The sequence below is a fragment of the Caloenas nicobarica genome, chromosome 11, assembly GCF_036013445.1.
Source record: "Caloenas nicobarica isolate bCalNic1 chromosome 11, bCalNic1.hap1, whole genome shotgun sequence".
Taxonomy (NCBI): domain Eukaryota; kingdom Metazoa; phylum Chordata; class Aves; order Columbiformes; family Columbidae; genus Caloenas; species Caloenas nicobarica.
Genome location: NC_088255.1, coordinates 15,043,329 through 15,055,572, shown reverse-complemented (window position 1 = coordinate 15,055,572; position 12,244 = coordinate 15,043,329). Strand labels below are relative to the sequence as shown.

The following is a 12,244-nucleotide window of genomic DNA, read 5'->3' as shown; positions in this document are numbered from 1 at the left end:
CCAGTGAAGCAGATTCACAATTTTTTTTACTATTGCTTCATTACCCTCCTAGTGAGAAACTCTTCCCCAATACACACCTTGAATATGTTTTTCAGGCAAACAAAGGTATTTTCCGCCAGTGGGTACTAAAAGTTGATCACCATCCTTTTTACAGAAATCTTTTACGCGTCAGAAAAGGTATCACCTGCACTCAGGCTTCCATTTCCAAACACAATTCCTTCAGCTTTCCCTCTCCGGCCTCATTTGTCGAGCCTCCCGTCTGTGCTGTTCATCTCCAGACTTGCAAGCGTGACCGTTTCCCTTCTGCCTCGCATCAGGCAGCATCCCTCAGTGCAGCAAGAAGCAATTATCAGCTTTGTCTTACGCACAAAGCTTCTGTAATGATGACTCTCAGAGAGATTTGACTCCTTTCCTCAAACCTCAGGATGCTGTTGACATGTTTGAGCTGGTCATCCACAACACCCACATACCACCCTGCCCGCTGCTCCTCCTCTTGCATTCAGTCACTCGGCTCCTGCTCCCTCCAGAGCCACCACCGCACACTCCTCTTCCGTACACCTCATCATGCTGGTGCTCGACTGGTTTTGCTGGTCACCAAGACGGTCACCAAGTTCTGCTCACATCGGAAATGCTTGGTCACATCAGCAGCCCCTCTTGCGCACTAACCAGTTATCCCATTAAAGAGAGAAGTTGGACAGATTTGCCCCATCCTTCTCTTCTCTGCTGTTCACAAATGGCTCTGGAACTTTCTTGAGGAAGTAGAGTCAGATTCTCTGATTTTTTCATTTTCTGGGTCTTCCCTTTGCCTCTCATTGAAGGTCTGGAGTGTGCTTTGCTCTGCTCCTCTTCCCTTCCACCACATACCCCAGGGAACATTGACTGCAATCACCAGAGGTTCAGAGCTTGACAAGACTGGTAATCTAGAATAACTTCACCAAGCCGAGATTCCATGAGCATTGGATAATCTCTTCTTTCTCTATTCACATCCCCTTACCTCCCCCATTTGCAAAAGCTACATGTCTGTGTATGTCATTAGCATTATAGTTTTGTGAGGACCGACGCAGAGGAAGCACACAGCACGTCCGCCTCTTGTGACCCCTCATCTCTCCAGCCTTGCTCTGCTTCTCAGTGGCCTTTATCACACATTCCACTTTTTTTGCAAGAACCTCCCCCAATTTGGAAGTGTTTAAATAAGTAGCTTTTCCACTAGAGGGCACAAAGACAATTTCTGCTAAATGGAAACTGATCTTAGAAGGACTAATGAAATAATTACTAGCATCCCACCACAAGTATCTCAAATGCCAAGAAATGAACACTTAATAAATTGAAATGTAGTTCCCGCTCTCCAGGTACTACAACACCAAATGCCTCTAACATGTAGAGATTGAAAACACAGAAATCTAAAAGTGACACTGCTCTAACTAGATCTCCTATACAACACCGAGCACTTTATCCAGTGATTTCTACGCTGCCCACAATATCTTGTCAGGCACAGACCACAGTATTAACACACAGCGCTGGAGACAGAAAATCCATCCTAGTAGTTTCTAAGTTGAATTTATCCAAATTCAGTTTCAAGTCGCTGAACTTTCTTACAGTTTTGTTTCTTATATCAAAAGAATTTCTCTACCAGCAAAGATCTTCTGTTTGCGGATACTTTTACGTCATGGTAAGTCACCTCCTGACCCATCTTGGGCAAACTAAAGAGATTTTAGTCTTTAAGGCTCTTCTATACAAGCCAGCTTTCCCAGCTTTAAAGCTTGTCTTGTAAACTACAGGCTGAATCTACAACCATGATGCCTTAACCAGTTCCTCACCAAGCAATAGTGCTGGTCCATAAGAAACATGTAAACTCAACAAGAAAGCAATTAAGTCAAACATCTGCTTACACAAACCCAACAAGCAGGAGGATAGCAATAACTTCAGAGTATTATGTACCTTGAAAGCACCGTGGCCATCAGAGTCCAGCAGCCTCCCCAGCCCCACCAACACCTTCGGGTCCAGCAAGCCTTGCATAAACCTACCTTGCTGACTTCTGTAATCCTGGCAGCTCGCTCTTTGGTGGCCCAGGCCATGTGCGAGCACTTGGTAGCCCACTCGTGTGCGGGTGCCCACACGCACACCCACGCTCCCCTCCATGCCCGGTTCTTCTCGGATGCACAGTCACTCACTCCTCCAGCTTTGCTGAGCTTTGCTTTCTGCCTACCACTGCCTGTGGATTTCCACTAACTGGAAGGTTTGGCTTGAACGAAGCCAGCCCAGAAACTTTTGCTAATGGAAGAAGAGAGACAATAGCGATACGCAGGTGCTTCCTCCCATTTAAAGTGTTTACTTGTGCAGCTTAACACAGTGACGTTATTGTGAACTAGATCTGCATGCTGGTTTACAGAGTTCAAAAGGTAGCACATAACAAAAGGAACCCCAAAATATTGCTTATTAAATGAAACGCCGCAGATTAAGGGGTTTTTTTTCTCCTTTCCTTTTAAACTCTGCTTCCTTTGCCTATGCCAAGTAAGAGGGTTTTTCCAACCATACAATAAAAGCAGTTTCAAATGGGAAATGATACATACCATACCAAAACAAAACAAAAAACCTAACACAGATGCAACGATTTATCAGCATATCTCCACTGCCTATGCAGCAGATCCTTGTGGCATGGAAAGGACAACTGTCAGCTACCAGTGAAGGCTAAACTCCAGTCCATTATAACTGCACGCACTCCAAGAAAAATCCAAAAGATCACGAGAGAAGGTAGGGTATAGCTAAGCCACAACACAGAGCTGAGGAAAACATCAGTTCAAAAAGAGGAACAAAGGCCTATTTGTTTTATGAGATAAAACAAACAATTCAGCTGTATTGCACAGTAAATCATTTGGCTTAGGACCGAAACGGGAGGTGGGGGGCGGGGGGGAAAAAGCCGCATCTGATTCTAATTTTGTTTTTTCTAAGCTTACATTTCATGAATCAAGATGTTTACTAGTGGTGCCAGGCACTCAAATCCATGATTGGACCTTGTACATAGGAAGTATCAGATGTACTGAACATCTTGCAGTTCCCTCTACTGCCAGTGAAGGCTCAAAGATACTCAGTACTTAACAGTAAAATAATAACAGCAACAAGATGTGTCAGGATACTTTTCCCAGTATCTAAATAAATTCAGAAATCCAATTGTAAAGACACTGATTTGTGAAAATCTCAGTTCTTCCACAGCACCGCTTTCTTTCTGTTCAAGAAGTTTCAAATAAAATATCCTCATAATTAAGATCCTGCAACTTAAGACTGCACCTCATTTTCTGGTAAAACTATACCACAGAATGCCAGACGTGCTGAAACCAATAGCACACACACTCTCATTCAACCCCATTCTCTTAATGTCAAAATAAATAGAACTGAGTCCTTTAATCCTGCTGTGCTATTTTGCCCGTTCCTCCTAGTTGCCACTATTTCGCATGTGCTTTCCATCGATTTTCCTTCTTGGTGGGAACACACTGAATGGGATTCGGCACTTTGCTCTCTGCTATCGTCTTCTGTGAGATCTGGTGGGATGATTTCTCGGAGTATGTCAGATCCAAACTCCTTCCATTCTCTATTATCAGTGAAACTAGAAATGGCAATTAAAATCACTCTCTCCATTGCTCTGTCATAGGCATGTGCTGCAAGGTAAGTGGCAAGTGCTGTTTTCACTGATGCAATTGACAGTAATTCAATGACTTCAAATCAGCAAGTTAATAATTTTAGAATTGCCTTCTTCATGTAGCTCAGCAATCCTGTGTCCAGCTTACTGGACTTTGTGAAGAACATCAGCAGATGTGTGCTAAAAACAGCTGCAGCAACTCCTGAACCCAACCATTGACTAAAAGTTTGGACCAAACCCATCTTACCTGTGCTGAAATTGTCTGTCAGCACTCTCACCCCCGCCACACACACTCCTCATTTGAAACAGCACTAGCGAACAGCAGATGGGCTTCAAAACCTCCTGAATCACCACACCTGTTCTGCAAACAAGTCTCTGGCAAGAAAAAGCTAAATGAGCATCTACGGTCATCTCAAAGGCACCCATAAAAACAAAAGCAAGGCATTGTGTGCACTGTGTCCTCAGGTATAAACTCCAGTCCAGGGTAACTGCTAGGACGTCTCTGCCCCAAATTGCTCAGCATCACCATGTGCAGCCCACCCCAAATTGCTCCACCAGCCCTTCCAGCAGCCCTGCAGTGGGGGGCCAGGGACCTTGCAAGGTGGCAGGCAGGAAGACAGCACTCCTGTGTCTCTTCTGTTGTTAGTTTTAGTCTTGCTGGACACAAGCAACCTGTGTGTTCTATCTTTATGGCTCTCATTCTACTGCTGCATGCAGTTCCTAAAGGGACGTAAGATGTCACTGCTTTAGAGAAGATTCGACTGGAAGACAATTTAATGCACATTCACTGAAAGAGAACATTAGAAAGTAAACAGCTGAAAGTAACTTAATTACCAGCAGTGGCTCACGAACACTTACAGAATCACCAAATCAGAGAACGGTTGGGGTCGGAAGATCATCTAGTCCAAGCCACCTGCTAAAGCAGGTTCACCTAGAGCAGATCACACAGGAATGCGTGCTTAGAAATGCACAGAAATACTGAGATTTATTACATACTGCCTTGGGCGGGTGGGAGGACAGCAAGAGGAGGGAGGAATTCCTGGCTGTAAAATGTCTTAAATGCCAAAACCCAAATGAGTCTTTACAAGATCTGCTACCTGTACTTGCTCTGAGGCTGAAAGAAGGGGGGCAGCCAGGGGCACAAGCCATTGCTGAGGAACCCCAGCATCCTCTGGGACAGAGATGCAAGTCCAGGGCTCAGTCCCACTGGGGTGGCCGGAGGGCTGCGGGAAAGCTGCCCCCTCCCAGTGCCGCTGCTGAGCTCCATGTGCCAGTGCGTTAAGCCCTAAACAGTTCAGTGGGATGATGGGATCGGGTGGGACAAGTTGGGAACAACATCAGGAAAAGCTTTTCCAAAGTTCTTAGTATGACAAAAAGAGGATAAGTCCTGCCTTACAAATAACAGCTATAAGAAAATACCTCTGCAGGGAAACACTTCTGCAAAACCCTGAACTCATTTTTGTTCCAACAGACTGAGAACAGAAGAAACAATTCACCTCCAAAGGACTGCAGCCTGAAAGACCTGAATCCTGCAAGCAGCAATGCACACAAGTTGGAAGCAAACACAACTGGAGCTGGCAAGAAGAACAAATTAAAGGTTTTCATTGTGGCAAATGAGGCTTTCAAAACAACAGCAGTAACAGGATGTTCAAAACTTTGTTGTATTACTTTTATGATTCCTCCCAGCAGCATGCAACAAAACAAGTCTGAGCTGTAATCAATTTCTTACAGACTTGTATAAACATTATAGGAATTCTGTCCTGTGTAATACTTCTTGCTCTCAAGGCTGCAATAAATAAATCAATTACAACCCCATTGCCACTTTGTCTTCTATCTCTCCATCTCAAGTCACTGCTTTTATTTCTTTTAAGATACCAGTGTAACCACTTTCAGCTTCAACAAACACTTTAAACATAAACGGTTGCTAAACTTTAGGCAGAGCGAAGCATTTTACAGTCACAGGGGAGGAGTGGGGAAAAAAAGCTATTTTCCACTGTTAACACCACCTTCCATTCATTTGCAATCCCTCTCCAGCATCAGCGAAGGGAACTCTGGCAGCAAATCTCTCAACCAACAATTTGGAGATAATTGGGCCTGGAAAGTCCAGGAGATGGTAGTCGCTATAGTCACATTTTCAAAAGCTACGTAACAGGCACCCTGGCCATGGACACATCAACTGCTGAGGATTCAAACACTGGCCCTTGTATGTAAAATATTTAGCTGGCAAGCCACCTTCTCCAGTACCACCTCACTGCTTAAGGACAGTGTTGAGGTTGCAACTTATGAAGGCAGGACAGGACCAGGATGCTCAGCTCCAGGAGAGGCACATGCCATTGAATACCTATCCTTTGAAGGTAGAGAGACCTCCTGGGAGATAAATCACTCCCCTCCAGGACCTCACTTCAGCCTGTCCTCAGGCCCTGCCCAAAGCACCTCACACAGCAGATAGAGGCATAACTATCATGCCGGATCCCAAGTCGTAGGGACATCTGAGAGGAGAATTACCAGGGCACATTTCAGGGTCAGGACTCAAGGCAAAACCTGAACTGGGCCCACAACCATTCAGAGGGCTCCAACAGAGCTGTATGTCACTTAGGCACTGAACTGTCTTGTTTCAAGGCACTGGCTTCATTTCATCTATGAAGAAAGGCCATAGTTTGCCTGACCACGGGTCCACCTACTCCATAGTCCTGCCTCGAGGAACAGCAGCAGTGACTGCTTCAGGAGGAATCCCAGAAGAAGACAAGGGCATGGTGGTACTTCCCCAGAGAGTACCCCACCTGGCAGAGGCCATGACACAAGGACCACCCAAGACAGAAGAGTTGTCTTGGTATAGCCTTGGTTGGGTTTCTCCCAATCATTCTCTCCCTCTGTTTCATCCAGAGAATGGCAAATTCACCCCACCAGTACGATAAAGCACCAGGGAAGGTGGGGGACGGAGGAGGAGAAGAGACACCTGAGCCAACTTCAAAGGTTTTGCATCCTTTGAACACTTCACTCATACATAATTGAAAGGGGTATATGTTTGGACTAAAAGCAAGTAGATTTTTTTCCCCACTACCAGAGCCATCATGTGAGGGATGCTGTAATACGATAGCTTTGGGGGAGGTTTGCGAACTTGGAGAATTTACTGAGAAGTAAACTACTACTGACAGCAAGTGGACCAGAGCCCAGATCCCTGAAAAGTTCTGACAATGGGAGGACCCAGAAAAAATAAGCCAAACTTGACCCAACACTGGGGGAGGCCAAGAGGAACACATGCATGTATTTTATTTCACGCTAACCTCCATTTGACCAAGTTATGCAAATATACCTCTGCTTGTCCTTAGTACACTTCTAGAAACTGAAGGAGAATTTGGAAGGCTTCACAATATAGCCAGACCTGCTGGTCACTGCATTGCGACTGAAATCAAGGGCTTCAAGAAATGAAATACGAAGCAGGCAAGAATGGCACATGCAGCCCGTAAAACAAGGGAAACTGCATCCAAAAAAGTAATCCAAGCTTAGAAGAGAAAAAAGAGAAAAAAGAAAAAAAGTACTTAGAGATTTGATATGTGATCACTAGTTCCTTGTGGGCAGAGAAGCAGTATCTGGTCCCCAGAGAATATATCCCAGGGCAGTGAGAGACACAGGAGCAACATGTCACTACAGCCACAGCATCGACGCAACAGGGACCAGCTACACCTGCCACTGCAGGGAGCACAGCAGGGACCTGCAGCCTTTATGGCTCGGGAAAACACCAAGCACACACACAGCACAAATGCAGGGCTTTTGCCTGATAAAAAGAACAAACCGAGATGATGCCCGGACTGCCCTCAGTGCAGGAGGGATCTGGCATGTCCTGTTTTAAAGGATCACACATACTGCAGCACTGGCAGCTCTGTGTTGCTGTATTGCTGCTGCCCTTAGAGCAGAGGCTCCCCAGGGGCAGGAACCCACCTTCACTAATGGATCTACACCATCTCCCACGCTTGATTCCACTAAGGCTCCATTCCCAAAGCTATTCAGAAACTGCTGCCATTAAGATGGTACACTTAAACCTGATTTCGGCTTCCCCTTTCTTAAATCAGTGTAGCTCAGACATTTACTTATCGCTAAACCCTGCAGCGCTAGGTCAGCTGAACTGTGCCGATATTAAAGTGAGCTTGATGTAAACCCTGTAATTTTCTAATTGACTTAGTTAACAGCTGCTTTTTTCCAATATAGACAACACATAGAACAATGACATGAAGACTCCCTAGATTAATAGAGTAACTGAAATATGGGCTTGTGAAGGGATGTAATTCAGCCGAGGGCAGGAATGGAAGTCAAACCCCTAAATCCTTACACACACCAACTTCAAACAACCAGCTTCTGCAGCTGAGAACAGCAACCATCCCACATCCCCTGCAACATCAAGGGCAGAGCAATGCTTTGTACAGCTGACCCTGAGCTGTACATGAGAGATGATCCAGCCAAAGGCACACTCCCTGGGGCCGGCCAGAAGAAACACAGCACAAGACAAGTGAAAAATAAAGAAAACTTAAGGCGTTTTCCCCCTTGGAGGTTCACCTGGTCCTACCACCTCTCCTGCATGTCCTGCCCATGGCAGAAGATGCTGCCCATGGAGATGGCCAAGGCTTGACCTGAGCTTCCCATGGGGAAGGTTCAGCTCAGGCCTCTGCAGCATGACAAGCTGTGAACCAGCAATGCAGAGGAGAGAGAGTCACTGCTTGAGCGCACTGATCCATACAGACAGCAAGAGGCAGGGAAGGGAAAAAAGAATATGCACTAAAAATTCTTTTGACAGGGTGAAAAATGAAAGCAAAGTGAAACACAGCTCAATCTGTCAAAACAAAATTACGGCAAGCTCACTGAAAAGAAAGAAAAAAAACCCACACCACACAGCACAACTTGCATTTTCTAGTAGGCAATAACTGGTACATTTGTTTTCTTGAAGATAAGCAGGTGGGTTAAGTTTGCCAGACAACACTGAGCAGATTTGAAAGGTAATCACATCAGAAGCACAAATGATCAAATTTTGCACAACCAGGGACATTAAGGACTTGCTTGCTTCCACCTTGTAATTCAAAAGACTCTCAAAGAAGTTTTTGCAGTTGCACTGTTGGGCTGATGGATGGAATCCAAAGTGCCTGATCAAGACAAGTTTTGCCCTTACCCTCTGAGTTTGCCATTCACAGAAGAGGAGATATGATGCTCTTAGTAGCAAATGAGTCACAAATTGGCACGGCAAAAGATCCTATACACTGCATTTTTGGTCAGGGTGGTAAAGGTCAACCTAATATTCAGAGTACAGAGAACCCATTAACCTGGTAAGAGAGTCCTAACGATGTTTCCCTGAGGGTATTTTGAATGGTGAGGCAGCTCATAATTAGCTTAGGTGGGCCAACCTAATTATTCATGGCCTGAGGAAGCATCTCACGATGCAAGAGGGGTACAAGATATATATTTATAGTTCTTTCCTGATAAGCTCGTTACAAGCTTACAGAGATGAATGACCACATCGTTTGACTGTTTTCTTGTAACCCGGAGATGCAGGCAGTAATGAGTGAGACAGAACAAAGGCAGGGGCTGCATGGGGCTCTAAGTGGTGAAAAAAAACAACACACAAAAAACAACCACACACCACCACACCAAAAAAAAAAATCCAAAACAGCCTTCTGTTACACAATGTGAAATTGCAATTTGCTAGCTTCATTTTGAAATGGACAATTACATGCATGCCCATTTTATATAACTGTGTGAACAAGCATTTCCATAAAACCCATTTTAACAAGGCCACAGGCATGAAAAATAGGAAATAAGACGGGGGAAATGGTTAATGTGCAACACCCCATATATACTCAGAACTGCATTCACACATTAAAAACTTACAACCATTCTTCCAAATAAATCATCATTAAAAAAATTCTAATTTCCTAATGTTTCCATTCCAGCAGACCTTTGCCTGCTCAAACCTTTCTATTAGCTGTAACAGGGCTGCAGGTGCACACAGAAATCAGACTCAGATTTGGCACAAGATACATGGGAAGAAAAAGATTTTTTTAAACATTTCCTTTTTCTGTTTCTCATTTATTTTTATTCAGGGCATCTTCTAACATGTCTAAGTCTCCCTAGCGCATGCAGCTTTTCTAATTGCATCTGCATTGTTTTAACTTCTCCTCTTTATCACTCTATTGGTTGCCTATTTTTGCAAAGGCTGAAATTCTACCTCTTCTGGTTTACAAATTCTCTGTCTTCTCCCTCGAGGTTTCCCGTTTCATTAGAAATTAACCCTTCCGTGTTACAGATCATCCTTCTCATAGCCAAGTGCCTGGTGTCATGTACCCTTATTCCCACAACACCCTTACACAAAGTTGAGAAGAACAAGCCATCCTTGGTGCCAGCAGGTTAGGGCCACTTCATTTAGGCAAATATTTACATACATAGGTGTCATATTTCATAATCAAATATTTATAAGTGTGGGGTAAATGTTGAGGAACTCTATCACACTGACTTCAGTTTCACAACTGATTTTCAGAGGACTGTGATCCTGCTCCTCAGCAGGAGCACACTAGAGAAGATTCCCAGCAGCATCTGAGACAACCCTTTCTGTGAAAGGGGTGGAGAGAAAATGAAATTTAACCCATGGCTATAATTCCTGCCTTCTGTCTCAAACTCTAAGTCTCATTCAAGTCGAGTTCATATATTTCAGTAGATGAAAATACTGAAGTCATTAGGATCTGGTGAAGGAGAAAAGGAACACATATGCAGATATCCAGCAGTGTAATTCAAACATCAACATCACCTTTTGTTAATTTTTACAAAGTCTAATAAAGCAGCAGCCAGAAGCACCAAGCGGCTCTAATGAGTGTCCTGCTGTTGACCCTCAGTCAGCCGGGTACCCATAGAGGACACACGTGTCTCCTCCTTGGTCAGGGCCCGGGAATGTCCATCAGCAGGTTGTGAATTCCCACCTTTGGGAGCAGAGAGCAGCTCAGCTGGCTGAGGAGAATCAATCCTGCCAGACAGACTGTGTGGGTGCAATATTTGGACATTTCTGACTTAGCTTTGCCTCTACAGAGCAGAAACAACAGGGAATTCATAGGGACTCCCGTTCCTCATCACCTCCTCTATTTCTGTATAGGGAAAAGTAGTTTGAAGGTGCAAAGCAAAATATATTCTTTTCTATTTTCCATTATGATCAGAGAAAGTCTAATAATTCTTTCAGTATTTTCGAAAGTTACTAATTATGCAGCTCCTTACTGTGTTCATTTAAATTTGCTCTGCACAGTGTCTCAATTAGCATGATTTATCTGCAGGCAGTTAAATCACATGAACGAGACTTGGAGACTTCCAGCTCCAAGCAGAGCAAACATGTACACCACACATGTAAAGGCATTTAGGCAGGTCTCCAGTTTAACTGTATTTTGCACCATTAAACCAAAAAAAAGCCCTCATAGACTTGGTTGATAGAAGTTGCTGCTAGAGCCTGCACCAATGCGCCCTGTGCCAGCTCAGGAGGTACCTTTGCAGGCATGTATGTGTGCTGTACATGAACACTCACACTGACTCAAAGATAAGCCCTGGACTATCTCAGCGACAATCTCTTCCCATCTCCTTCTGTGGAGCATGACAGGGTTAGTATCACCACCCCCACGAGAGGGTCCACACCTCCATCCTTCTACACGATGCCCTCCCCAACCTCAGAACAGACTCTCGGTCCCCCTGCGAGCCCTCTCCCTGCCAGGGATCCCTGCCATGAACACCCGAAACGGGGTGTTCACCCCAGAGACGGCTCCTCACAAGGACCACACGCTGAAATATCACCACGGTGGCTACCCAGCAAGTCACAGTGTCTCACCATGCAGACATCTGAGGACACACACTGGCCACAGCACCACCGCAGTGGGACTGAGCTGATGCCTACATGTGCTCCAGAAGGGCACTTCTCAACTACCAAATAATAAATAAAGTCAAGAAAAAGCAGTAAACGCTGTCATAGCTTTATCACCTGTTGGGACACAATTTCCAAAGAAACATTCATCTAGAAAAACCAGCCGAGTCCTCTCCATCTTCCAATTTCTCTGAAGACAAAGTGGGAATAATATCACCAACCAGCACAACAGTTCATGCTATACATTGTGAGTGCAAGTCCACAGTCTGTGGGATGCAGAGCACAGCTCTAATTTTCAATCAAACCCGGCCCCACATCGCAATTTTGGTGCCACATTATTTGTACTTTTTAATCCATTAAAATCGCAACACATTCTTCCAAACCAACCTAGTCTTGCAAAATAGTTGTTAAATCTGAGAAGACTGGAAAATAAAAGTCTTTGATAAATACACAGAAATTCCCTCACCCTTTTGTAAAGGGTAACTGGAAATGACCTGCACTTTCACAGGGTAAAATCTGGGAATTGCCACCCCAGCGGTAAATGCCATGACAAACCCTGCTTCCTTCCTTATCTGTGGCCAATAAAAGGCAAAACACTACAGAAATTAGTCACCTCCAATTTCCACTATCGGCAAAAACCTTAGCAAAGAGCACATTTTCCATGATACCACCCCCCTCAAAAGCATTTACAGAAACAGATTTTTTTTAATTACAAAACAGAACAATTCATGCCT

General features: G+C 44.5%; 1 protein-coding gene across 17 annotated transcripts in view; it reads right to left on the bottom strand.

Moving 5' to 3' along the window:
• Window positions 1-12,244, bottom strand: part of MAGI1 (membrane associated guanylate kinase, WW and PDZ domain containing 1) — a 347,210-nt gene that overhangs the window by 297,629 nt on the left and 37,337 nt on the right. Inside the window, exon 1 of one of the 17 annotated variants that reach the window (XM_065642351.1) lies at window positions 2,025-2,212. The exons of the other annotated variants lie outside the window; for them this stretch is intronic. Coding sequence (XP_065498423.1) covers window positions 2,025-2,139 — 115 coding nt within the window. The 5' untranslated portion in view covers window positions 2,140-2,212. Of the gene's footprint in view, window positions 1-2,024; window positions 2,213-12,244 lie in introns of those variants that run through there. 17 annotated transcript variants of the gene reach the window in all.